At 41.4% G+C, this 26302-nt stretch overlaps 1 protein-coding gene across 1 annotated transcript in view; it reads left to right on the top strand.

Annotated features, from left to right (window-relative positions):
* Window positions 1-5338, top strand: part of VAMP2 (vesicle associated membrane protein 2) — a 48625-nt gene extending 43287 nt beyond the window's left edge. The window contains exons 4-5 of the mRNA XM_068145450.1: window positions 1264-1315; window positions 3569-5338. Of these exons, the coding sequence (XP_068001551.1) occupies window positions 1264-1315; window positions 3569-3585 (69 nt within the window). The 3' untranslated portion in view covers window positions 3586-5338. The remainder of the gene's footprint in view (window positions 1-1263; window positions 1316-3568) is intronic.
* The last annotated feature ends 20964 nt before the right edge of the window (window positions 5339-26302 follow it).

Genomic DNA, 26302 nt, shown 5'->3' with positions numbered 1-26302 from the left:
CAGTACCTCTTCAGTATCTTTTTGCTGATGCTCATTCATTTCCAGCCACATAAATTCACATGTTCCTAATGGAGAATCCCACTTGTATCTCTCACCAGTCTGTTGCTTGCTTTGTCTCTTCAATCCACAGTGCTATGAAGTGCAAAGCAAGGCAAAATATTCTGGGTAAGCTACATACACAACCAATTTAACAAAAGTGGATCTAGGTGAGAAATCCTGCCATGTGGTTCCTCTGGGCCTCTTCTAACAGTTCCCCAGTTGCTTTGACTGACAGTGAGGAAGCAGGGCTTTTGGGAGCTACAGGCACAGATTTTGAGTTCAGTTCATTCATGCTGACTGCAATCACTACGATGACCTATGCTACACTAGACCTTCAAACCTACTCTCATTCTCTTTTCTTCATTGTCCCTTCCTGCTTTACCCTGACAAAGAAATCCCCCATATCCTTCCCCTGGCTTCCAAACACCCAAAAGAAGAGGAAAAATTAATCTCCTGCTAGTGAATGGCTGTCTCTGTTCTCCAGGCATATGCAGGGAGGATTGAAGGCCTTCATTTGACATGTCCATGTTTATTGTTTTTCAGTCTTCCCACCCTCAATGGGGTAATGATGGGAATTAGACTGCAGTATCTCTGGTGGCCTCATTAACATTCAGCAAGTCTCATGTGGGAGCCTCTGCCCCACACAGCTCAGTTCTGGTATGGTCTGTGCACAGCTGGATGTGATCTATCTGTTCCTGTGGAAACAGACTTCAACTTTCCAAGGAGCTATTTTCAGCTAACGTGCTGGAAACTCCACTAGCTGGCATGGGCTCTGTCTCTCAACAGCATAAGTACACAAAGCCAGCACAAATAGCTGCTGGGCACTAGATATCACCAGCTGCTTCTTTCCTGGCTATGGAAACACAGTAAACAAGTGGTATATGGCCATGTGTGAATCCAGCCACTCAAATTGCCTCTGAAGTTGTTCACCTTCAGAATGTTACTTTTCTTTACTGCTGGGAATGGACAAGGTTGGTCACTGCATCTTAGTCAATTGGGAGGAACTCGCTAGCTTTGACAAGAGGCTATCTCTATTGCAGAAGATCAACTGTTCCTAACACTGACAGTGTATCTGGGGCCTTAACAAGCCTGTTGAAATGTGTCTGCAGTTAAAAGTGCAAGGAATGAGGCATTAAATAAAAGAAAAAAAAAACAACTAAGGGGTTAATGTCTTTCATGTGAAAACCTGACTATTTTTTTCCCCTCAAAACTTTCTTTTTATAGATGATGATCATCCTCGGTGTAGTATGCGCAGTCATTCTCATTATAATTATAAGTGAGTAATTAATTTTCTCTTTTGTTTATGACCTCAGTAGCTCTGTGACTTACAAAGTGTACAAAGTGCTTATGTATTGGGGGGGGGGGGGGGGGGGAGGAAGAAGAGAAAAACAAAAGGTGGCTCTGAAATCTCTAAACTGCTTAATTTGTCATACTGCCCTTCTAGTGTCATGCTGTTGTACTGAGAATTACTGCAAACTCTCTGGACAACTATATTGTTGCTATTTAATATATTTTACACTAGCATGTTACATAACTTCCCCTAGGATTAAAGATTCTCCCTTTCCCTCTTTATATAAATTTTTATGCAGTCTCAGATATCTTCCTTTCATTACAATCAGTGCCACGGTCCTGGTGTTTTCTAGTGAGAGCAGTGACATTTGAATCACCTCATGTCTATGAAAAGAGAGTAAAAGCTCCCCAGCAAACAAGCATCTGATGAATTTTTTTAATGAGTATAGGTGCCTGGTTCCCACCAAATCAGCTGCAACTGGAAATGTTGGTGCTTTGGAAAATCCCTTTGCATCCTGAGTACCTAAGTACTGTTAAAAAAATGCCCAAAGTCTCACTGATTCCGTGCCTCCAAAGATCGCCTCATTGCACACATTTGTCACAGGAAAGATAACATATGAATGAATAATAGCTGTCATGCTGTTTGGGAGCCAGGTATCTTGTAATGACAGGAACCAAACATTTCATTTATGTAACCTCTGTTAGCAACAGGCATTATGTGACATAACTGTAACATTGCATTAATCCAGCCAGTAACCTAGAAGAGATTCACCAGGAGCCAGATTATGGATGTGAATTAATTCCCCAGCTCTCAAATTACATGCCTTGTAGCCTGCATGTTTCCATTTCGCTCTGTTGCTTCTGCAAAGGAGGCTTACAGAATCACCTGTAAACATGACTAAAGGGATTGAGATACATGTGGTGGCTTATTAGTTTTATGAATGCTGGCATCAGAGTAACCCAGAATAATTCAAGGGTTTCGTAACACTGATAGGGCAAGGATGGGAAATGGCTAGATATTAATTAACTGTATTAACTGGGTACTCAAAGCAAGTGGCTTCAAGGGAAAGCCAGCCCTCTGTTCTGCATTTTGGTGCAGCAGCCTGGGCAGCCAGATGTGCAGCCACTGAATGGATTGCTCTGCACATATGTATCAATGAGCATCATGTGTATCTTAAAAAGAAAGGGAAAAGCAGATGAGATAGCCCTGTAACTTATCCTTAGAATTTAAGGCTGAAATGATGAGTAATAATCATAGAATTCTTTTGAACTCAAAGATCATCAAGTCAATCATCTGTTGTTTCCCAGCCTGCTGGATGCCTGTCCTGGTATATTTAGAAACAGGCATAGCAGGTGTGATGTAGCTTAGGTTGGTTTCAGGATGTTTAATCAGAAACATGACTGTCACATCATCAAACTTGTGTCATGGCTCACCATAGTGAGATCTTGCTTAGTGAGCTAGTGAGATTTAAACACTTAAATATGAGATCAAAGCTTAGTGAGATTTAAATGCTTTTAAGCTCTGTATCTTTTATTATTTTATTACTTTTTCAGTCTATTTGATTCTTCTGTTAAAGGTTGCAGCTTCAGAAAGGACCCCATGTATTGAACTTAATGATGTATTTATTTATAGTAGCACTCATGTAGATGTTTAAGTCCTGTTGACATCAAGTGTTCAAGTGCTGTCGCAGGCAAGGACTGTATGGTGTCTCCAGTCACTGATTTGAATGGGAACAACTCATGCTGGGGTGGCTATAGGAGATAAATTGGGTAGGTCCTCACAGCAGCAAGCTACCATGTGGTGGTGAAGTGGCCCTAGCCAGGCTCCTGCTACCCTGGTAGTGGGGCCCTGGAAGAGCAGGCTGTCTTCCTGCTGGAGAAAGAGTTAAAACATGTGGGAATGCAGGCATCGCTAGAGCTGGGGATGGTGGCTAACATGACCACCACTCCTTGCCCTTTCTCTGCTTTGAGCCGAAATCTCTTGGTTTTGCACTCCAGTTCCCCCTCTTTAAATAGAGAAGGGTATTCTTATTTCAGGTAGGAAAGCATACTGTGTGCAAAGCATCTCATGGTTTTTCAGTGAAGATACACTAAAGGTGTTTGCCATTCTGTGACAGCATGTGCTTTTGAGCTTAAGTACAAGAGTAACTCTGCAATAACTGCTGGTTTTTGTCTTCTCCTTCCCCCCCCACTTCCCCCCTCCCTCCCCTTTTTTCCCCCTTTCTGCTTCCTTCCCCAGTTTATTTCTCCACTTGAAAAAGCAAAGAAGGAAGACTTGGCACAACTTTGTTCATATTGACCAATGATATCAGTGTTCCTTTGTTGAACTCCGCTTTTTAATTCCCAGTGTCTTGGGATTTTTGCTTGTAATAACCCATATGCATTCAGTGTGGTGTGTTTTGGAATTCTGTTGTTTCCACGAGAAACTGTACCAGCTAAATACTGCCAAGTAGTTCCATACACTGTCTTATCACCGTGTCTTAAAATGTGTACGCACTGACCTTCAGAAGCTGTAGTATATGAAAAGCATCCTAAACATCTTGGAATCAGAGAATGCAGTTATGGGGGAGCTCCTGCTTAAAGGGACACTGTCAGGTGGATTGGACCCAAACCTAAGGTTGAAGCAAATATTAGGGCTGGAATTCTCATTCTGAGTGCATAAAGTTGGGTGGAAAAATCCACTGTTAATTGTAACTTTTTGAGGTAGTATCTGCTACTCCCATGGAAGAGAGTGGTACCCACAATATTCATGTAAGACATTTAAACTTCAGCACCTAGCACAGATTTTTTTTTAATCTTAGCTGTAGTATTCAAGTCTACAAACATTACCTGCAGAAAATCAATAGGACTGGATTAGCATTTTATGTGGATAGAAATTTTTTCCTTATGGGGTACTCTGTGCAAACAGAATGGCCTCAATATGAAAACCAGAAAGAAAACTTGTACAACTGAAAAAGCATTAGCTAGAACAATCTTTTAAAAGCCAGGTTAAATGCAGGAAGGGTGATGCAAGCATCATGTATGGCCAAGATCCAGACTCTTTCTGAAAACTCAAGGCACTGTTTGTCATTCTTTAAACTCCAGTCTCCAATATTGATGGCCCTGACTTAAAGCACATGAACAACTTTGGTGATGCTTGTGGCTTCCCAGCACAACTGTAGGAAGTTACCTCTGCACCACTTAGGAATACTGAATACTTTGCAGAAATGATCCCCACAGTGAGGATCATTCAAAAATAGGAAGAAGATGATGTGGGTAAACAGAGGGAGCAGTAGAGAGAGGCCGAGAAAGGGAAGGGTGCCTAGCAAAGCTTTCCTGGAGAAGAGGAAGGCAAAGAAGCACTGATCCAGAGTGTTGGTGTTAACAGGCTTTTAAAATATTTTATTTGTGTGTGTGTGTGTATATAGTTCATAAACTATAGTGTTGTCTTTTTAAAGTGCTCATCTGAGATATTTTCGTGTTTGATTACTTTAAACCAACATCTTATGTAACTAAGAGAAATTATATATTGCTGTTTGAAAGTTCTTGCATGCTATTGTCTTAGGGCTTCTCCCAAATGCTGAATTCCTTTTATTTATTTATTTGTTTGTTTGTTTGTTTGTTTTCCTCTTTCAAGCACTGAATAACTTAACCACAGTTGACCAAACTTTAAAAGAACTATCAAATCTTAAGCCAGGAAATTCTGAAAGGGTCTTTTAAGGATAACGACATCAGGGTTTCTAAGAATGATTAATAGAAGTTTAAAACTAAATAAATTTGGTTTGGTTTTGTGTTGTTTGGTTTTGTTTGGGTTTTGTTTGTTTCTTTCTTTCTTTGTCTCTGCAATTTAATGAGAGTATGGACATAGTGACAATAGTAGCGTAAAGATTCCCACTGTGGACCATCTCTCTTTACATGGTCTTAGATTAAAAAAGCAGAAGTCCAGCTCAGTGTGTTGCAGTGGATATATATATATATATACAAATTGTGCTTAAGCAGAATTTTTCACAGAGAATAAGCAGTGCATTCCCCCCCCCCCCCCCCCCCCATATATTCACTACTTTGTACTCGCATAATATGTTTCATTTCATGAAGTAATAAGTGGTGACTTACTATTTTCAAAGTTACTAATGTGCTACTGGAGTCCCTAATATGCCCTGCAGACTTCAGTCCTTCAGCTGAGAACAGACATAGACAATTCTAGAATCACCATGGGCCAGACAGAAAACTATAAAGGACTTGACTCTGGGAGGTGCCACAGCTGAATGTTGCACGTAATTGAGCCTTCGCTGGAAAAGGAATAAGCTGTCCAGTTCAGGACCCCTTTTAAACTACTAAGATATTTGGCTGGTATGAAAGAATTATTTCCTAAGAGTAAGACCCTGCCACTCATATCCCATCCTCACAGGGCTCCTCTACAGGAATGCTGAAAGGACCCATGAGATGAGATCTCACTGGAGATGGTACAATCACTAAGGGTTTATGTTGATACAGATCCTTCACTTACCCAATGCCTTCTCCTATCACCATCTACTCTGACTATGCTGATATGACTGTGAAAACACATCAATGGGGAATCCTCTAGTGACAAAGATGCAAAGTTTCTAAATGACACTGCTATAAGGATGCAAAGTTTTGCATCCTTCCAGCTAATGTATCTCAAGCCAGTTAATAATCAAAGTGGGAACTTCAGGGAGAGTAGAGAAGAGACACTGCTGGTTGTGGAATGTGTGCTCATTCTCCATCAAAACAGTAACTAATGGGATGACTGCTAAATGTTGGTGAGAATTTGCAAGGAAAAGTTTAGACAACAAATTTGTCTTTAGCGGGTTGTAAAATGCTTGTGTAGTAATGAAATATGCTAAATTAATGTCTTACTCTTTTAAAGTTGTTTGCATGTAGAGTGCTTGTGAGTGCTCAACGTTTGCTAGTTGTGCTGTGGTTGATTGCGATAAGTAAGCTAAGGCATGTAACATTTCAAATTCAGCCCAGGAAGCATGAACAACTATGTCCTTCCCTAATGCACAGACCTGATGCTGCTTCTGCAGAGGATGGTAATTTAGGGCCATTCAGGGTCATAGATTGTGCAACATCATCACCTACACATGGACTTGTACAGAGGACGATCTATATAAGCACAGTTGGAGATCTTATTTGTGTTGAAGCCAGGATTGATTGCCTTCCACTCACTGCCTCTACATTTAAAATGTGCAGTTACAACTGCCTACCTGTAACAGTAAATTTCCCATGAAAAGGTTCACTTATTCTTGTTTAGTCAGCACTGCTTAGATTTTCAATTACTGAGTAGAATTTCAACTACTACTCTTCATCACTAACTGCTGCCTAGGCTTTAACCCTGGGCTGGTAAAAAGGCACAAAAGGGCTTCCTTTTACCTGCCCCCCATCAATCTCTTAAGTGGATGCAAGGATTATTGCTTTCTGACTGCCATTTTGGGGACTGAATTGAAGACTTCTTTGCCAGGAAGCAAGGATTTTCACAGTTCTAGCCATAGTTAGACATCGAGGGTTGCATATCCTGTCCTTCCAGGAAGCACTTAGTCTTGCTCTGATTTCTGGGCCACAGCTGTACAGCAAAGATTCCAGTATGATAGGATATTCAGAAACAGCATAGCTGAAATGGGATGGTTAGGAGCTGGGTCTGTGCTTGTACTATAGCTGCTTTTTGGCTTGCCAAAGAGTGCCCATCAGCTCCTGATGTTGAAGAAGTGTTACTTGCATCCACAGGCTAGTAAAGTCCCGCTTGGGCATTACAGCTTCTTCCTTGCATTTTAGCTCTCTTCACAGTAACATAAAAGTGGCTTTAAACCTAAAAACCTTGGTATATGGAACTTGCAGGAGCAAGCAACGTGGAAGTCCAAACAGGGCACTTGACCTGATTCTCCCCTGACAGCATTACATAACAGCACAGTGACTCCAACATAATCCAATATTATAAGAAGGAGGAGGGGAGAATCTGATAATGATTCTGAACATAACCTAGGGTTTGTAAGACAAGAAGTGATTTAGAAATTTAGACAGTTTGACTTTTATGTCTGACACTTTAATTCTACTGGAACCTGCATGAGGTTAGCCCTGGAACAGTGCAGGCAAATAAACTACTTGGCTTTTTTGTTTTTAAGTAGGGATCTGCAATAAGTGACTTAAACACATTGATGGAAGAACAGAGCATTATTAACTGTACAAGGAATTAATTAGAGCTGCCACAATCTGCTGTTTTGTCTGGGTAGCAAGACCTTTTCACATTCTTGTGTTTCTGTGTCTCATTTCTGTCACTGCTCCTCTAACAAGGCTTCACCTATCTTTATGAACAGCTGAGCAGTGTCTTGTCAGAATACAACGGATTTTAGCTCTTAAGAGCAAGTTCATGACTTGACAGCTGTGTTAGAACCTACCTGTAACATGGTGCTTGATGTCTGCTTCTCAGAAGTGTAACTACCATGAGAGACTCAAACTTCAGGATCTTGTAGAAGCTCAGAGGTTTCTCAGCTCTTTTTCATGCTCTTACAGAGTTTTTCTCTCTTCCATGAGAGGTTATCCACTCAGTGGGAGAATGCATAATCTATTAGTTTTTTATAATAGTGCCTTGATCACACATGGTGTTAGACAAAGAAACTAGAGAGCACTTGGGTGTGATCCAGAAGTTCGGTCTCAACCCTGCCTCTCCTGCCCTTTAAACAGGTAAGAGGGCTAAAACTGTAGCCATATAAGGCACTGGGCTTGCTCCCAGTGTACACAGTGAGTATTGGAGAAAGGCCTCGAAGAGAACAAAGTCTCTTTGGTCTGGATTCATGTCCTGATTTGAACTTTAGACCCATCACAGATCATAACCTTTGGGCCTCCTGTGTAGTCAGAAGAGTGAGATGATTTTCCAGACAATTCTTCCTCCCACCTGATTTGAGTCCCTCTTTTTAGGTGATACATTTGAGCATGTGTTTCATGCAACAGAAAGCACAAGCACCATAGAATCATATTCTTTAAGAGCAAAACCAAAAAGGGAGAGAATGTAGTTTGGAAAAAAAGACGAATTGTATCTGGAGAAATGATTGGCTGAAGATTTCTCAGATAGAGACATTATTTTCAGGAGGGACACGAGACTGGGGTGTATGAAACAATCAAACCAGAACCTCACAGCAATGTTTCTTTCTTCTTCTAGTTTCCTTCAGAAACACTTCTCTATTCCACTTCAAGACAGGATTTTGTTTTCCTCTTCAGCTTGTTTCTCTTATTTCATTAATGTATACTTCCATTGATGTGCTCAGTAGCTTGTTTTCTCCATTGAGAACCAGAAGACTGCCTTTAAACACATACATAAAGGAGATCTGAGCCACCCAAGGAGTTTACCTTTCTTCCTGATGCACTGACATTTGAAAGCTACATCTTACAATAAAGAAAAACTGTGGCAGTCTGGTTACATGCCATTTTGGTGGAGTAAACACTTGATTATTCAACAATGAGTCATTTTTGCAGTAACCTCATTCTGTCATGACTGTATCACATCTGCTAACTCTCCAAAGCAAAAATCATAACCTGTGCTGGTTTAAAACATGAATACCGTATTGTGGTTCATACGTAACACTCTATTCAACCAAAGAAGCCATGTGCTCTAAGTTGGAAAGGGCAAAGTACTTAAAGAGAAAATATGAAAGAGAACAACAAAGATAATCAAGAAAAAGCTTCTCCATTCTTTAGCTCTTCCCGCTGTGTCTAGCTTCTCCATTATTTTTCAAGTCTCTCTTCATTCTCTTAGGAAGCCTTTTTGATTTTGGAGTGTAGCGTATTTGGAACATAGCACATTGGGGCTTGGGTTGTTCTTCTGCCCTCTGAGTTGACTCCCTGCCTTCTGCCATGCCACCTCAATCAGAGCTAAGGCAAGCCTGAGTGGAGCAGAACTTATTCTATATAACATCCCACTTTCCTCAAACCTGCATCCACTGATGGGATTAGACCCCTGGTCCAGAGTTATGTGCTATCAAAGATGGCTCCCAGCTGCCAGACAACCACATTTTTGCTGATACTTCAGTTGCAATGCTGGAATGTTAATTAAATGCATTTGGCATTTATTATAATAGTAATTTAATCAATTTTGATGGAAGAGAGGAAATGGCAAATAAGGATAGTGTGATAATGACAAGGTAGTAAATTGGGAAGTGGTTTAAGTGAAATATAGCCACCATTCAGTAAGCTCCTTTCAGTGGCTATACATACAAGCACCTTTCACATGTCAAAATTAAGCAGTGCTAAGCCATTGAAGTGCATATGGACCAATACTAGAAACGACACATGGCAGTCAAATTTCCTTCTTTGCCCTTTTTTTTCTTGTGAACACAGGAGATATGTGCAGTAAGAATGATCTGGTATTTTTTTGCAAAGAGCACCCTTTGGAAATGCCATTCAAAGACATGATGCTGTTGTCAGCTACAGAAGTGATTGAGGAGTTCACTCAAGGGCTCCAGAGTGCTTGGTGCAGTAAAGATAGGTACTGAATACCCACTTTGTGTAATAGCACTTCAGTCTGCAAGTTAAGAAGTCTTTTTTGACACCTCATGCTTATTTTCTTACTCTTGTTCCACTCTAGTATCTATGCTTGTCCACCAAAAAAACAGTCTGAGCAGAGGATGGAAAATCACTTTGCTGAGTCCATTGTATTCCTGTCATGTATGTGAACACATGGTGGGGGTCTGAGCTTTTGTAATAAAAAGAGTTTAAGAGGTATCAATATTTTAGTCTGTCCTTTGAAGTAAGTTTCTCTCCCTGACACACTGCAGGTTTGTTTAAAGTAAGAGTAAATAATGACAGCTGCTGTTGTCGTCTCTGTAAGATAAATCTTTGAGATAGTGTATATAATACAGTCACAAATTCATAGATGCAACAGTGCCTAACTGTTTTCAGAACTTCAGCTAACACTTACAGTAATGACCTGAAAGGTTACAACAGTTTCTCTGTTAGTCACTGCAGTGTTGGTTGGGCCTGAAAATTCAGTGATCAGCATGGCTACTGTGCCACTAGCAAGCCACAGGGTATTAAAGAATGCAAGTTCAGCCTTTCATGAAACTTAAAGGGAAAAAGGATTCTCAATTAAAATAGAAATGTGTACTAAAGGCCATGGGTATACAGTTTAACCATTACTATTAACTGTTATGCATTGTTTAAGCTATTACTTATTTAGTAACTCTACAAGTAGTCAAATAATTAGCTTTCAAACTTATTTATTGATGAAAGAGTATTTTTTCTAATTCAAAATTCTAATTTCAATCTGTGTTTCATTTGTTTTTTCCCACCCCCCCCCCAGATTTAGAATAAAATGCTAAGGTAACTAAGACACGCTCACAGGTCAGCACAATAAAATGCTACTGATAGCCCCCTATTGTAATGAAAAAGGTTATTACTTTGTCATGTAAATGAAAAGTCCTCCCTCCTCTGGCCACATGCGTCGTAAAATATTAGTCACATTATGTGTATCAGCACCACTGAAAGACTAGAATTTAGTACCTCCTACTCCAGAGAAGAGCTTAAAAACATCCTTTGTCTGTTGCATTTTGAGGGGGAAACACCAACTGTTGTAGAGGTTAAATTTTTATTTGACAACTATTCTTTTTATCTTCCCCCTTTCCAAATAAAGTGCTTATGCAGGCAGACAAGCATTTGCCATTTGGGTGAGATTTCCAAGTATGAAAGAGATGAAACACAGCCAGTATCTGTGGTGAGCAATCTTGTTTGGCAGCATAAAAAGTTCTCTTAGTGGCAACAGATGAACTCTTATTATAAACTTGTTTTAGTCATTGCAGGAAATTAGTTTGTAGCCAGCTAATTAGTATTTTTTCTTAATGACTTACGCTTGAGTCTTAACACAGAAAATCAGCCTCTGGAGGAGCTGTCTTTTCAGTTCAGCACTGTAAACTTAAAATGGACAGATAGTTGAGTATTTCCCACTCTCCAGCCCAGAGTGAAGAGCAAAGCACGCCCTGTTCTGGAAGCAACATCAGCATGTGCTTAAGCGTACAGAGAATTTCTGTTTAAGACAACAAGCCCCCCTCATTTTTCTTCACTAAATCCAGGTCTGATATGGAATCTGTGCCATGTTCTAATTCAGGAAAGGAAAAACCTTTCCTTTGAATGATGGAAAAATTAGGTTGGAAAGGACCCCTGAGGTTTATCTAGTCCAATCCTCTGCTCAAAGCAGGGCCACCTTTGTGGTTGGATCAGGTTGCACAGGGTTTGTCTTGATGAGTTTTGAAAAGCTCCAAGGCTGGCTATTTCACAGTGAATTATTCTCTGCTCTACCAAGGTTGCACTTACCTGTGTCTGTGTGTTGTGTGTTTTTGCCCTTTATTTCATTTTTTAATTGGTTTTTGCATGCATTGATCCGATTACAGTGAAATTCAGATCTAGTGGAAGTAAGTGTAATCCCCAAGTTTCAAAGAGCTTTTACTGATATCAAGAACTTTTCTTTTTTCCTCATTTACATTGGGCTAAGCCAGATCTGATAACACTAAGGCTGTCAATGCATTCTCTTCCCTCTGTGTATGTCAAGCCTGTACTTCTGACACTGAAGCTGAGAGTAGGCACAGGATCAAATTCAGGACACCTGGTGAAGTCTCATTCTGCACTGTCTGAGGTCAGTGACAAAAACCTGATTGGCTACTAAGTTACTAGACTGACACCAAAGAAAGAAGATTTACTGAGATTACTGTTTCTCCTCGCAAGTCACCTTAGCAATGTCACCCCTCTTTCAAATGCTGCCAGAATGGCAATGGAAAACAAACAGCTTTCTTCTACCACTTTCCTTTCAGTTATTCAAGCTTTACTTCCTCTAACAGGAAAAACCAGGAATCAGTTGCCCTTTTAAAAACTAAACTCCAGACCAGATCTGTAATTGTATGCTTTTAAAGGCCACCAAAGAGTGTTAGGCAGTGCAGTAACAAACTTGGGAAGGATCTGAAAACCTGTGCTGAGGGCAGCATCTCTGCCCTCATAGACTCAGCTGTGCTGAGCAAGAGATTGTGATTTGTGCCTCTGCAGAAAGCATTCTGTTTGCATCCTATTAGAGCTACCTGGGGAGGAAAAACAATGTCGTGGAGACCAGGAAATTTCTTAAAGTGCTTTACCTGGAGGTCAGTGGGATTCCATTTATAAAAGATGGATGCATGCATTTTGATGCTAAAATTGTGATGACTTACAAAGTTGGATATTACTGTACTTTGGTGTTGACAGTGATTTTTTTTTAAGTGGTGAACACATTTTCCAAGAATATTGTAGACATTTGTACCATGTATGTTTGTGCCAATAAATCTTGTTTTAAGAATTTGGGGTTTGTATCTTTTCTGTTCCAAATACACACAACTTAAGGACACTCGAGCACCTTCAGCTTTCATTCCCTCTCTGTGTTAAGTGCTAAAGACTGTTGGAAATAAAGATTTTTCTAGTTCACACTGAGTTTTTATATGTTAAGTCTAGCAGAAAAGAAAAGGAAAAAAAAAAAACCCCACACTTCTATTGGATAAACAATAATGAACTCTGGACAAAAAGGGGAAGGGAGACAGTGATACAGCCATTAAAGAACTGTGAAGAGGAGCAGATGGCAGAATGGGGTTAGTGTGCTTGACTTTATCCTTGACTTTGCTAGTGGTACCATATGTTTTCCTTTTAATAGGACACAGTTAACTGAGGGAACTCATTGGCATGAGACACTGTTAGTTTGCAGACCTCATGTACTTTGGACACATTTTTAAGTGAAGAAAGAAGGATTCTCTGAGATGGATTCAGACACTTGCAGGGTCATCTTCCACCTTAACTTGAAACAGCTGAAGCTGGTCTGTAGTGTGATGGCTCAATAGGGCACAGTCAACTGTTGTCATCATTATTTTTAATGAGTAAGCTTCTTGAAGGGATGTGAGTTGGAACCTGCTTTTCTCCCCTGCCTAGTGTCCATACCTACATTTTTAAATAGATAAGCATCACAGTAAGTCCTGGGTAGCTCTTTGCCTTCACACATATGAGATGTTATTCAACAGCTCCTCTAATCTTGCTGCAAATCAAGTCAGTCCATCCGAAAGGCACAGCACTGCTTCTCCCTACTCAAGCACACCAAAACCAGGTAATGCTTTCTTGTATGACACTGATTTTTTTAGTAGAACTATAGATTTATCCTTGGTAACTCTTAACATACTTGGCAATAAACTGGGGGAAGTTGGAGTCTATAAAGAGGAGCTAGGAAAAAGCAACCATTGATTTGATGCAGTGCATGTTCTGGTCTACATGAAATAGCAAATAAGGACAAAGGGAGAAGGTGAGTTAGATTGATTGATGTGTATGAATGTGGTACTGAAGAACACAGGAAAATGATCAAAAGCTAAATGAAGCTTATGCTAAAAATTAAAGGAGTACAATGGGCTAATAATCCATTAACACTCCTGTAGTTAGGTTACGTAGGTAGCAGAGCTTTGTTGAAACAAAATGTCCCAATTTCTGACATTCAATCTTACAAGGCATTCTAGCAAATGATAAAACCAAATTAAGATGAAATAATACAGAATGTAATGGAGAGGTTCAGGTGGGTATGGCAAAGTCAGTAAGACTACATGAAAAATAAGTAATTTTTTTGCATGCTGTTCAGACAGCAGAGTTGCATCATTTATGAGAGGTCAGGAACCAAAGGAAGGACTGCTTTTTAGGGGTTATTAAGTTATGTGGGGTGAAGAGCTCTGGGGTTTGCATATGCTTTGGAAAGTCAGTAGAAGATAGTTCAAAGACAAATCAAAATTTGAAGTGATTGTCTATATGCTTTGTGAGCTGAAGTGCACAGAGGTAACCGAATGAACAAGATGACTTAGAGTATTCCTTACAGATCTAGAATTAAAAAGAAAAGAAAAAAAAAGAGAAAGATTAGGGAAAACAACAAAACCCAAAACAAACAAAAAACCCCACTCACATGACTAAAGATGGCCAGAACTGTGATCTGAGAGGAAAAACAGGTGATCTTGAGACTACTAGAGCTCTGGGTGAGAGAGAGGTAAGTAGTGATGATGGCTATCACCAAACCATCTCTTTTTGCTTCCTCAGGTGTTTCAGATGTAGGGCAACATAACCTTGTAACACACGTGTGATTCTGGCAGCCATCATCAAAAGCTTCTACCATGATGTGATAGACTTTATATACATTTTATTATGGGAATTTACTGGTACCAAATGGACTGAATTATTACAAATCTAAGGGAACTTTTTGAATAATTTTGCAGAAAAAAACAACCTTGCCTTCTCCCTTAGCAGCCAGTCTAGTTTAACAGCTGTTAGCTGAACTGCTTTACGAAGGCAAGTAGGCCTGGCTTTTCTGACTTCTGTTGGCTATAATGCAGCTTTACTCTGTTGAATGTCGTCAGTGGATTTGATAATTAATCTTGTAGTACTTATCTAATAACTGGCAAGTTGTTCTTTTTGCTGGCAGATATGTGATACAGCACCATGTTATTTACATATTCTCTGTGTTGGGCTAGGGAACACCTGCTCCATAGTCCAACTTCACCAGGAGTCCACAAAGACTTCCCGGTACCATACCGTGCATTTCTCTGGGACATGTAGTAATAGTTAGTTACCTGTAGTAAGCCAAAATGGCAGTGCACTGAAAGGGCTAGAGAGATCAAGGGTGTCACCAGCATCAAATAGCCCTGAACTATAAAAAAAAAAAAAAAAAACTTTATTAGAATAAACCAAACCAGGTTGGAAGAGACCTTCAAGATCATCGTGTCCAACCCATCAACCAATCCAACCCACCCAAACAGCTAACCCATGGCACCAAGCACCCCGTCAAGTCTCCTTCTGAACACCTTCAATGACGGCGACTCCACCACCTCCCCGGGCAACCCGTTCCATAGCGCAATCACTCTTTCTGTATAGAACTTCTTCCTAACATCCAACCTGAACCTCCCCTGGCGCAGCTTGAGACTGTGTCCTCTTGTTCTGGTACTGGGTGCCTGGGAGAAGAGACCATCATCCGCCTGTCTACAACCTCCCTTCAGGTAGTTGTAGAGAGTGATAAGGTCACCCCTAAGTCTCCTCTTCTCCAGGCTAAGCAGCCCCAGCTCCCTCAGCCTCTCCTCATAGGGCTTGTGTTCCAAACCCCTCACCAACTTTGTTGCTCTTCTCTGGACTCGTTCCAGCAAGTCAACATCCTTCCTAAACTGAGGGGCCCAGAACTGGACACAGTACTCGAGGTGTGGCCTAACCAGTGCAGTGTACAGGGGCAGAATGACCTCCCTGCTCCTGCTGGCCACACTGTTCTTGATGCAGGCCAGGATGCCATTGGCCCTCTTGGCTGCCTGGGCACACTGCAGGCTCATGTTAAGCCTACCATCAACCAGCACCCCCAGATCCCTCTCTGCCTGGCTGCTCTCTAGCCACTCTGACCCCAGCCTGTAGCACTGCATGGGGTTGTTGTGGCCAATGTGCAGAACCCGGCATTTGGATGTGTTAAATCTCATGCCGTTGGATTCTGCCCATCTGTCCAGCCTGTCCAGGTCTCTCTGCAGAGCCTCTCTACCCTCCAGCAGATCAACTCTTGCCCCCAGCTTGGTGTCGTCAGCAAATTTACTGATGATGGACTCAATGCCCTCATCCAGATCATCAATAAAGATGTTAAAGAGCACAGGGCCCAGCACTGATCCTTGGGGCACACCACTAGTGACTGGTTGCCAGCTGGATGTGGCACCATTCACCACCACTCTCTGGGCTCGGCCCTCCAGCCAGTTCCTAACCCATCGCAGTGTGCTCCCGTCCAAGCCATGGGCTGACAGCTTGGCCAGCAGTTTGCTATGGGGGACGGTGTCAAAGGCCTTGCTGAGGTCCAGGTAGACTACATCAACAGGCCTCCCCACATCCACCAGGCGGGTCACCTGATCATAGAAGGAGATCAGGTTGGTCAGGCAGGACCTGCCCTTCCTAAATCCATGCTGGCTAGGCCTGATCCCTTGGCCATCCTGTAAGTGTTGTGTTATTGAACTCAGGATGACCTGTTCCATGATCTTGCCTGGCACTGAGGTCAGGCTGACAGGCCTGTAATTCCCTGGCTCATCCAACCGGCCCTTCTTATGGATGGGCACCACGTTGGCCAGCTTCCAGTCCTCTGGGACCTCGCCAGTGAGCCAGGACTGCTGGAAAATTATGGAGAGTGGCTTGGCCAGCTCATCTGCCAGCTCTCTCAGCACCCTAGGATGAATCCCATCTGGTCCCATGGACTTGTGGGGATCCAAGCTGCTAAGGAGAGTTCCAACTACCGCCTCATGGAACATAGGGAAACTGTGCAGCTCCCTGGCTCCTTCTGCTAGCTCTGCAGACCAGCTGTCAGGAAGACGTTCTGCCCTTCTAGTAAAAATTGAGGCAAAGAAGGTGTTAAGTATCTCTGCCTTTTCCTTATCCTTGGTTACAATGTTCCCCTCCGTATCCACCAAGGAGTGGAGGTTTTCCTTCCCCTTCCTCTTACTATTAATGTATTTATAGAAGGACTTTTTGTTGTCCTTCACAGTAGAGGCCAGTTTAAGTTCCAAGTGTGCTTTTGCCTCCCTAATTCTCTTCCTACAAGACCTAGCAACATCCTTAAACATTCTGTGGGTTGCCTCCCCTCGCTTCCAAAGGTGATACACCCTCTTTTTTTCCCTCAGTTCCATTAAAAGTTCATGAACCATCCAGGCTGGCCGTCTGCCCCGGCGGCTCATCTTCTGGCACATTGGCACAGCCTGTCCCTGAGCCTTCAACAATTCTTCATTGAAGTAGGTCCAGCTCTCCTGGACCCCTTTGTTTTTAAGGACTTTATCCCAAGGAACCCTCTGAATTAGTTCCTTGAGTAACCCAAAGTCTGCCCTCCGGAAGTCCAGAGTGGAGGTCTTCTTGCCGCCCCTCTTGGCTTGACCAAAAACCGAGAATTCAATTATCTCGTGGTCACTGGACCCCAAACACCCTCCAACCACCACATCACCCACCAGTCCTTCCCTGTTGGTGAAGAGGAGGTCAAGCATAGCCTTGCCCCTGGTAGGCTCTCGCAGCACCTGGGATAAGAAGCTGTCCTCCATGCATTCTAAAAACCTTCTAGACTGTCTCCTCTCTGCCGTGTTGAGTTCCCAGCAGATGTCAGGCAGGTTGAAGTCACCCATGAGAACAAGGTCCGGAGATCTTGAGACAGCCCTAAGCTGCCTATAGAATGCTTCGTCAACATCTTCCTCCTGGTTGGGTGGTCTATAACAGACTCCAACCAGGGTGTCTGCCCTGCTGGTCTTCCCTCTAATTCTTATCCACAAGCATTCAACCCGATCATCCCTAATCTCCATCTCAATGGCATCTAGTGTCTTTCTGATGTACAGGGCCACCCCTCCACCCCTTCTTCCTCGCCTGTCTCTCCTGAAGAGCTTGTAACCGTCAATTGCAGCGCTCCAGTCGTGTGAGTCGTCCCACCACGTCTCTGTGATGGCAACTATATCATAATTTTCCTGCTGCATCAAGGCTTCCAGCTCCTCCTGTTTGTCTTGTTAAACTTCCTTCCTAATGATCCAAGAAAGCTACAGAGGAGAGAAAACTGCAAATTCCCATGCTGTCAAATGACCAGGGGGGTGGAGAGGAGTTATTTTTCTCAGCTCAAAATCCAGTGACTTAGTTTAACTGTGAGTAGGATGCAGAAAACAAGCATCTGAAACTGCAGTGGCGTAAGCAACAGTGGGGTTAATACTGTTTAAGGAGCTGGGAAAGTAAACCCATTTTATAGAGCTTTCTAGACAAAGGAAGCCTTGAAATACAGAGTTACTACAATGTATACATTGCACTGCAAATACCAATTGCATCTCCCTTGAAATCATTTTGGAGACACCTACAAGTTTCAGTGACAAAGCTCAGTTTTCTTTATCACCAGGAGCTGCCTGGATTAGTTTTGCCATCCTTTCATCTGCTTATCAGCATCATTTGATGCTGCACCCCTGGCCCCCTTCAGTCTTCTAGAAAGCTCAATCTGAAAGCTGATTCCAGAGCTGGTTAGAAACTCTTTCTAATCTCCTGGTTGCTATCTGAGAATTATGTACATTTCTTGCCATTTTGGTTGGTATTTTTCTTCCTCAATCATCCTGACAGTCCATCTCTGCACAGTTGCTACTTCCTCCATTTATGACCAGACAGGCAAAGCAAAAGCTTGCAGGATGCTGTGTGTGGAGGCATAAATATTTTGTTGTCTGTATTAAAGAAACTGGAAACATCCTCCTACCATATCAGTATCTTTCACAACTGTATTATAAACCCCCATGGCAGTCATCCTAATAATCCAATTTTACACCCCTTCCTTCTAAAAAATCTCTTTCTCTTTCCCCTATAGTTCAGGACCAATAAAATTCTCATTGGTGGAATGATAGTGAGCAATATCCCCAAGGATTAATTTGATCCAAATTGTTACCTGCACTGACTAGACTGATAATAGCTAGGTGACCTAAGACACTGCCTACAGTAGGCAATCAACTAATAGTTTCATTTCAGCCCTGTTTCACTCAAAATTCTTGACATTTGAATGGGTTTTCCTGAGGTGTTTAATACACCCAAAGTAAAACTCTTGGCTCAGACATCTCTATCCTCTTTGAAGGCAAATACCAGTTGAAAATGCTATTACTTTTGAGATGCCTAGGGTTGGCAGCTAGATGGAAAAAATACAGTAGGAGTCTTGGTTGATGAGAAAGAAACTCTGGAAATCTGTAGGCGAAAGCAGTTTTCACAAGGCCTGTTTTTAATCTAGATGAAGAGCCAGGCTACATTTCTTCTGCAGCTGAGCCTAGAACATGAGGCCCTATGGAGTGAGAAAGCATCTGGCTATATAAGGAGTACTCCTGGATTTCAGGGGCGCTATGCTCATTGTGAGCTTCCTTTGGCTATTTGTAAACTTACCTGCTCTCACATAGTGTCTGCTGATGGCATTAGGACAGCACTGTCTTACAGGTATCCCTGTGTCTGAATTTTATTTAAAAAATGGAGTTTGGGCAGTTAGATTACATGATTAAGTGCAATATGAACTCTTCTTCAGCCTTATATAGCTGTACAAGACATCATGCTTATATGACGTGTCTGAAAAACAGAAGGAGCAAAAAGGCACATAATCATTAAAAGACAGTCCTGCAATATATAACCTCTCTGCTCCTATTTGATGCAGACATGAGGGAGGAATCAAGCCTTAACCCACCCAAACTAGCACCTTCTACTCCTGATTGTTTTCTCTTTGCAGACCATAGCAGAGTCTGTTGGAGTTTTGGTAGAGATTGCAGAACTGGTCTCCTTTCCTTAAAATGTGTTGACAAGAGTGGGCACACCACTAAGTATCTGCAGTGCCAGAAAGCATGTTGTCTTCTATTTTAAATAAATAAATAGATGTTGAAAGAGAAATCTTCTCTTGCTTTTTAAAACTGACTTAATGGAAGGAGGAAAAGAAGAGAAAAATAACATCATGTTTTCAGATTTTAGCTGGCCAGGAGTGGCAGCTGACACAGGTGGCCTCATGCTGTGACAGCATGGGCACTGTCAGTCACCCTATTGGTTTCAGTGAATTTATTTCACAAGTGATGCCAACACAGACTAACAAACAATGTCAGACTCTGATTTAAATTTGGTTGAGATTAAATTGAATTGCACTGTCCATCCCTTAGTCATTCTGCTGTGACCAGTATGCATTTTATTAGGTTTTCAGATCCTTTTTGTCTCCTGTACATCAGTTGCTTTAGCCTGGGCTTCAAATTTCTCGAGCATTCTCAAATTTAATGGCATTTTTCTTTGTGGCTTTGGTACTGCCTCATTCTCTCACTTTGCTTTATCCCACCTGTTCTCTGCTTCATAGTGCTCAGTGAAACACTGTTCTTCGTAATTTCATTTAACTCTTATGTTCCTCACTTTCTGTGTGAAAAACAGAAATCAGAAGGTTTGTGTCTAGTCACAACAACTGCACACTGACTAAGCCATCAATATCTCTGTATTGACCTGATGCTTCCAGGGCTGCCTCCTGCATACTGGCATTCTTTGTTTTGGTGTTGCTCCAGGTGACTGATTACATTTGTTTCATTTGTTCTTAACAAACTCTTTCAATTCTTGTTTAAAGCGCAAGTACATAATATAAATAGATCTTTGTCTTAGAATGAAAGGCTCCAAGTTTCTCATGTAAGTTTTTCCTTGTATTCTTGAAAGCATTAGGAAATACCACATCAAGGTTCAAAGTACCTGTGGATCCCTTCACAGAACAGTATCTTCAGTCAGGAGTCAGTATGAAGCATGTTACCTGCAGCTGTCTATACAAAGGTTCCCTGTGTCATGTGCTGTGTGGGAATGACCTCACCAGTTGAATAGAGCTACTGAACCAGTTACAGATGTAGTCTGACAGTCATAGAACAAACATGACTCATTTAAGAACATTCCCTACCTTCCCTTTTAATAACTGGTTTTACCAAAGTCACTAAACTAGAACTGAATGGGGAACAAAAAGTTCCCTAGTCAGCTCTGCACAGCGTTCTTGCACGCCACTTACTGTACTGTGGGAGCATGTTTGAAGCAGCTGTTCCTCCACAATTAAATCTTCTCTGATGATATCTGAGCTTTCACAATGTATATCACCTCTAGCAGCAGATACTGACATGCCAATACTAGCAATGCTAATACCAATGATAATGAATGCACACTTCTGCCCTGGGTTTAAAACAAACCCCAAAAGCAGCTTTAAAAATGCAAACTATTGGTGTGCTGAGAAGGGATCATGATTCATGATGATGATAATTGTGTTGAGATGGGAACAGGATTGTGCAAATATGGAGATTTGTGTCTAGTTTGACAAAGCCATAAAGGCTTGGCTGTGTGACTTCACACACAAGAGTGCTCCACTTCCACATTCACTTTACTGAACAAGGAGCTAAGAAATTAATTCCTTCTATGCCTTTGCTTCTTCACCTTGTGGCATATCAATAATCACTTAGGTAAAGCTCTTTTTGAGAAAGGAAATAATAGGAATTGTAACACATCAGGGTAAACTAAAAATTTGAACTTTATTTGTGAAATATTATTGGTATTGTAAAATGTCAGCTCCGCTGATACCACCAATAACCACCACAAAAAAAATCTTGATTATCTCAGTGGAACCAAGGCTTCATCTCCATTAATCTATTACAGCTTGCCAATAGCATACTTCTCCGAATGTGCAATGCATTAGTCCTCATACTAGGTCTTCTGTTGTTTCAATTTGATTGTAGTGGACAGATCCTACATAATTAACTTAGAATTATAGTCATAGGATGGTTTGGCTGGATAGGGCCTTCTACTTTTAAGCCTCCTGCCACGGGCAGGGACACCCCATTAGACCAAGTTACTCAAAGCCCTGTGCACCCTGACTTTGAACACTTCCAAGGATGAGGTATCCATGATTTCTCTGGGCAACCTGTGCCAGCGCCTCACCACCACCCTCAGTAAAGAATTTCTTTCTTCCATTTAATCTAAATCTACCCTCTTTCAGTTTGAAACCATTACCTACCATCTTGTTACTACAATCCCAAATAAAGTGTCCCTCCTCATCCTTCCTTTCAGTGGCATCCTAAATTGGAAACAATGGAGAGTATTCACTTCACCAGTAATGGCTGTATCTAAGTGAGGACAGTGCAACTTTCAAGTATATTTTGTTGATGCTCTCCCAGGGCAATTCATCGTGCTGCAATCCACCATGTGGCTGCAGAAAGCATTCATTTAGGTTTTGGAACTGACATTTGTGTTAACTCAGTGTGAATTACAAGATGTTCCACTGCAAGATTCGAGGTGTGGTTAATTGTAAGAGCCTCATGACATGTTGTGGAGTGACATGTCTTTGGTCTTGAGCACTGATTCCTATTTCCGAGGGGCTTGAGTCCCAGGCTGTAATGATCAAGTCTGCAGTGAGGTAATGGCTTTAAGATAGTGACAAAATGCACTTTAATTGCATTTTAGAGCTTGAGGAGGTCTCAGTAGATAGCCAGAGAATGACAAAGTTGATTTATTGGTTATTAGGTTCCAGTGAAGTATAAAATCTATCATTTTAAACTCTCCCATTTTTGGATTGCTTTCTGAGTGCCTTGAGGAGCAGCATGGGAATCCTCTCTGACTAGGCCAAAAGACCTCAAATTCTGCTGGTGTTCAGACCTATGTTGTTCTTTCTAGAGGTAAGGACACAGAAAGGCTTAAACTGGCCTGACTAGTTTGTAAGTTCTTTGCCTGGCAGGTAAGGGCAACCTGATGGCTTAGTTTACCAAAATTCAAATTTTTTTTCACTTTGAAAATTGTTTAAATGCCACAGTAGGTAACTTACAACTACTATACAGTGGGGAAAAAAAATCTGCTGAAATTCAAATTTGCCTTCCATACTGCAAGAAGAGATGGGCATGTGCATTGGACTAATTCAGAGCAGAGATGATATAACTTAACAACTGACTGATTAACAGCTGAAGTAGCTGAGCCTAGTGTTTAAATACAAGCCATTACAGTTTAGTAAAACACATGTTTTTTTATCACTCCTCTTAACATAAGCTAGGAAAGTCTTCCTAGTGAACCCCAGATAGCACCATATGCAAACTAACAAAGTAAAGGTACAAAGCTTTTCTGCAGAGGCAAATTATTTTCTTTCTGGTTGTCCAATGAGCAGAACACATAAGGAAATAGCTCAGCAAACTTGTTAGGCACCAACATTGAGAAAGATACCAGCTGCAAGGGCTGCAGTAGACACCAAGCCTACCCAAACCTGCTTTGTTCTAATCAGCTGTAGGAATGCTACAGGAATATGGACTGAGTTCCCTGGGTGAGCTTTGCATCCACACTCAGCTCTCTGTACTTGTCTAAGGAGTTTCTAATATTTTAAAGCTGGCTTGACTGTGTCTTCATAGACTGCCTCTACAATGCAGGTGCCCTCAAGGGTTGTCCCAAGTCACTGTTTCCCCTGCACTGTATTAATTTAAAAAAATAGTAAGACTGCTAGTACTGCATGAGAGGAATCAGTCTCCTTAACCAAGTGTTGCTTTCTTCAGTGTTAAATGCAGACAGCAAAAGGTACCAGTGTTATTAACAACAATAGGTGGTTAGCAATGCACCGTGAAAGAGCCTGGCTGGGAACACAGAATAGTCAGTGTAAATTATCCAGACTGATTAAAGGGCTGACAGGCATCTGGATGTTTTTCAAATCCATTGGGGGAAAAAAAAGAAAGCCTGATGGTTACCCGCTTTTCTACCTAGATACCAAGGAAACCATGAGCCCTACAGCATTTTTGTAATTGCCTGCAGGAGGCATATTTCATGGTTCTGCTTTTTCGGCAAGGTAAGATTTCTTTCTATCTTTTCATTTTGCTTTATCTGCCCCTTTTTTTGTCAGATGTATTTCCTTAGCTTTACTGCAACAGAGTGTTTTAAGATGACAGCAGCCTTTCCTCTTACGAGCAACAATTAACTAATATTACTTAAGATTACTACTTCCTGTTTCCCTTTTAAGCCCTTTAACATTCTCCTCTAAGGAATGTAAGGTTGGGAGGTTTTTTGGTGTTGTGTTTGTTTTGTTTTGGTTTGTTTTTTACATTGTGACTGAATTGAACTGTGTGTTTAATTTCTTCTACTGTGTAGTTACACAACAGCAGCATCACATTCCGAAGTTCTTCTACCGCTGTGGTAGGTTGAAATTACCACCAAAATAAAACTTCCTAGGCATCAGACTAAAACTGCCACAACCTCTAACAGTATCATGTTACAAGCGGATAAAACATGCCTCCATATGAAAACGAGTACTGTGTAGTAGTGGTTTTCCATGAGAATCAGGTTCATGTGATCACTTGGATTCTGTCTCCTTGCTTACCTCTCACAATTCACCTAGTAATTTAAAATTTATTGGCCAAGGTCTACAAATGTGAGAGGAAGAAGGCCCAAGGCTGTTTCAAGAAACTATATACCTGGCGAACCATGTACATGAGAGTCTCTCTAGAAGAAAGGGCTGTAATTAACTCATAACCAAATAATCCATAAAGATGGGAAAGATTTCTGCCCTCTGTTTCAGTTAAACTTCTTCTTTAGGGCAAGTTCCCAAAGACCTTTTGATTCTGACAGAATTTGTATTAATCCCTCACTCCTTGGTGCTATGCATCCATGACAGAGTGCAAAGTGAGATGTCTTTTCTCTTTTTATTTATTAACATTTATTATTAAATGAAAATAATGTCTGATTACCAGAAATTTCTCCTTTATTTATGGACACCATCTAAGAAAATTTACTACTGAAGTATCTTGGATTGATTTAGTCTACCCAGGGACTTCTGCAGTGCCTGAAAGCCTTATTAAAATTCTTACTTTGTTTCCCAGTAGTGTGGTCAGGTATATCAGGCTTCTCTTCCTGAAGCAAGCTCAGCCAGCCAGCACACACCGTCTCCTGAAAACAAAGCCAAGTGTCCAGTAGTAGCAATGCTCAGCTCAAAAGAGCTCATGCGTGAACTAACACTAATTAACACAGAACGGTAATGGGAAACTCAACCTGAAAATGAAGTGCTTTTAATTAAGAGACACTCTTCAGAATTATATGGAAAGAGGCTCTTTCTCATTTAAAATATGGCTCTTCCTTCCTCACCAACTATAAATCACTGATCTATAATTAGTATTCTTAGTAGAAGGAATGTCTGATTGTCTGGCTTAAGTTATGCTTATGACTGCAATGAGGAGAACAGTAGGTGTGCTGGAACAGATTCTAGCTAGTGTGCCACTTAGTAACTAACTTCTTACAAATGTTTCTGTTATGTTCTGTTAATGCTAGAATCTGTTTCTTAAAAATGAGAATAAATTAACATATAAGCGTGCCTTTAGATTCCTAGTAGCTAAGAACAGCAGCATGACTCCACAGCACAACTGGAAGCTTATCTGGGAACAAGAAAGAGTCCAGCTTCAATCCCATGTCAAAACCTAGCCCATTTTATGCAATGACTAGTTAATAATACTAATAATGCTTACTGGCAGGGAAGCCAGTACCCAGATCCTGTCTCTCTGTCCTTACTCTATTTTTAAAGAAAGGTGTGTGCCTCACTCCATTTTTCTAAGAGTCTGGTTACAGACTCTTACAAAAGGAGATGGAGTGGAGGTGAGTAAACTGACTCTGGTCAGTAAATACAGAGTAAACTAAGAGTGTGCACAGGAATCAGTGACTGTGGGGAGTCGTGCAGGCCCAGCACCAGCTCATAGGCATGGCTGCTTAAGTGTGTGTTGAGGAACCCAGCTGTCTCAAGGACATCTGCTGTGTGGCCACATTTAATCCAGGAAACAGTGTGCCTCAGGTATCAAGAGCTGTGGAAATGTTTTTCTGCTGTCTCATTGCCTGTAAAAGAGCTTTCCCATACCCTGTCCATACTGCAGAAAATGAGTTGCTAATGCACAGCAGACCCGAAGTGGTCAGAGATGCATTTTGCTTCTGAAATCACATTAATGGACTTGAGGACCAGCACATGTAGTCACACTGATGAGATACACCCCCTCCATTTGTATCCTTTTAGTCATTTTTAAACCAGAACAATTTGGGGCTCTTTTATCTGTCACTTTTATACATATTTGAAGCACAACATTGCACTGAAGTTGCCAGCAGAACCTGAACTAAATAAAAATAACTAGAAAATAGGAAGAATGGGGACAGAATAACAATTCCATTCCCCAGAACTCTTCAGGAAAGGCTTTCTGGCTGGAAACAGCCACACACCTTTGCAAAGGAGAGCTGCAGCACTTTCAGGGGTGTGCTGCTTGAGTTAAGAGCTCTTTATCAGTTCTCTTGTGTTCCTTTAAATTTTAATGAAAGAGTTTTCAAGACTCTACGGATATCGCTATCTTTCTGCTTGCTAAAGTTTGTCCCTACATTTTGTAATGCTTTGAGAAACCTGCCCATATATTCACTGGTAATGAGGAAATTGGGTTTTTTCCCTTCCCTCATCCTTTGTCTGCACCAACACTAACAG

The sequence above is a fragment of the Melanerpes formicivorus genome, unplaced genomic scaffold (assembly GCF_026170545.1).
Source record: "Melanerpes formicivorus ecotype bairdi unplaced genomic scaffold, bMelFor1.0.p_v2 SCAF_12, whole genome shotgun sequence".
NCBI lineage: Eukaryota > Metazoa > Chordata > Aves > Piciformes > Picidae > Melanerpes > Melanerpes formicivorus.
Note: the sequence above shows the minus strand (reverse complement) of the source record. Positions and strands in the feature narration are given on the sequence as shown.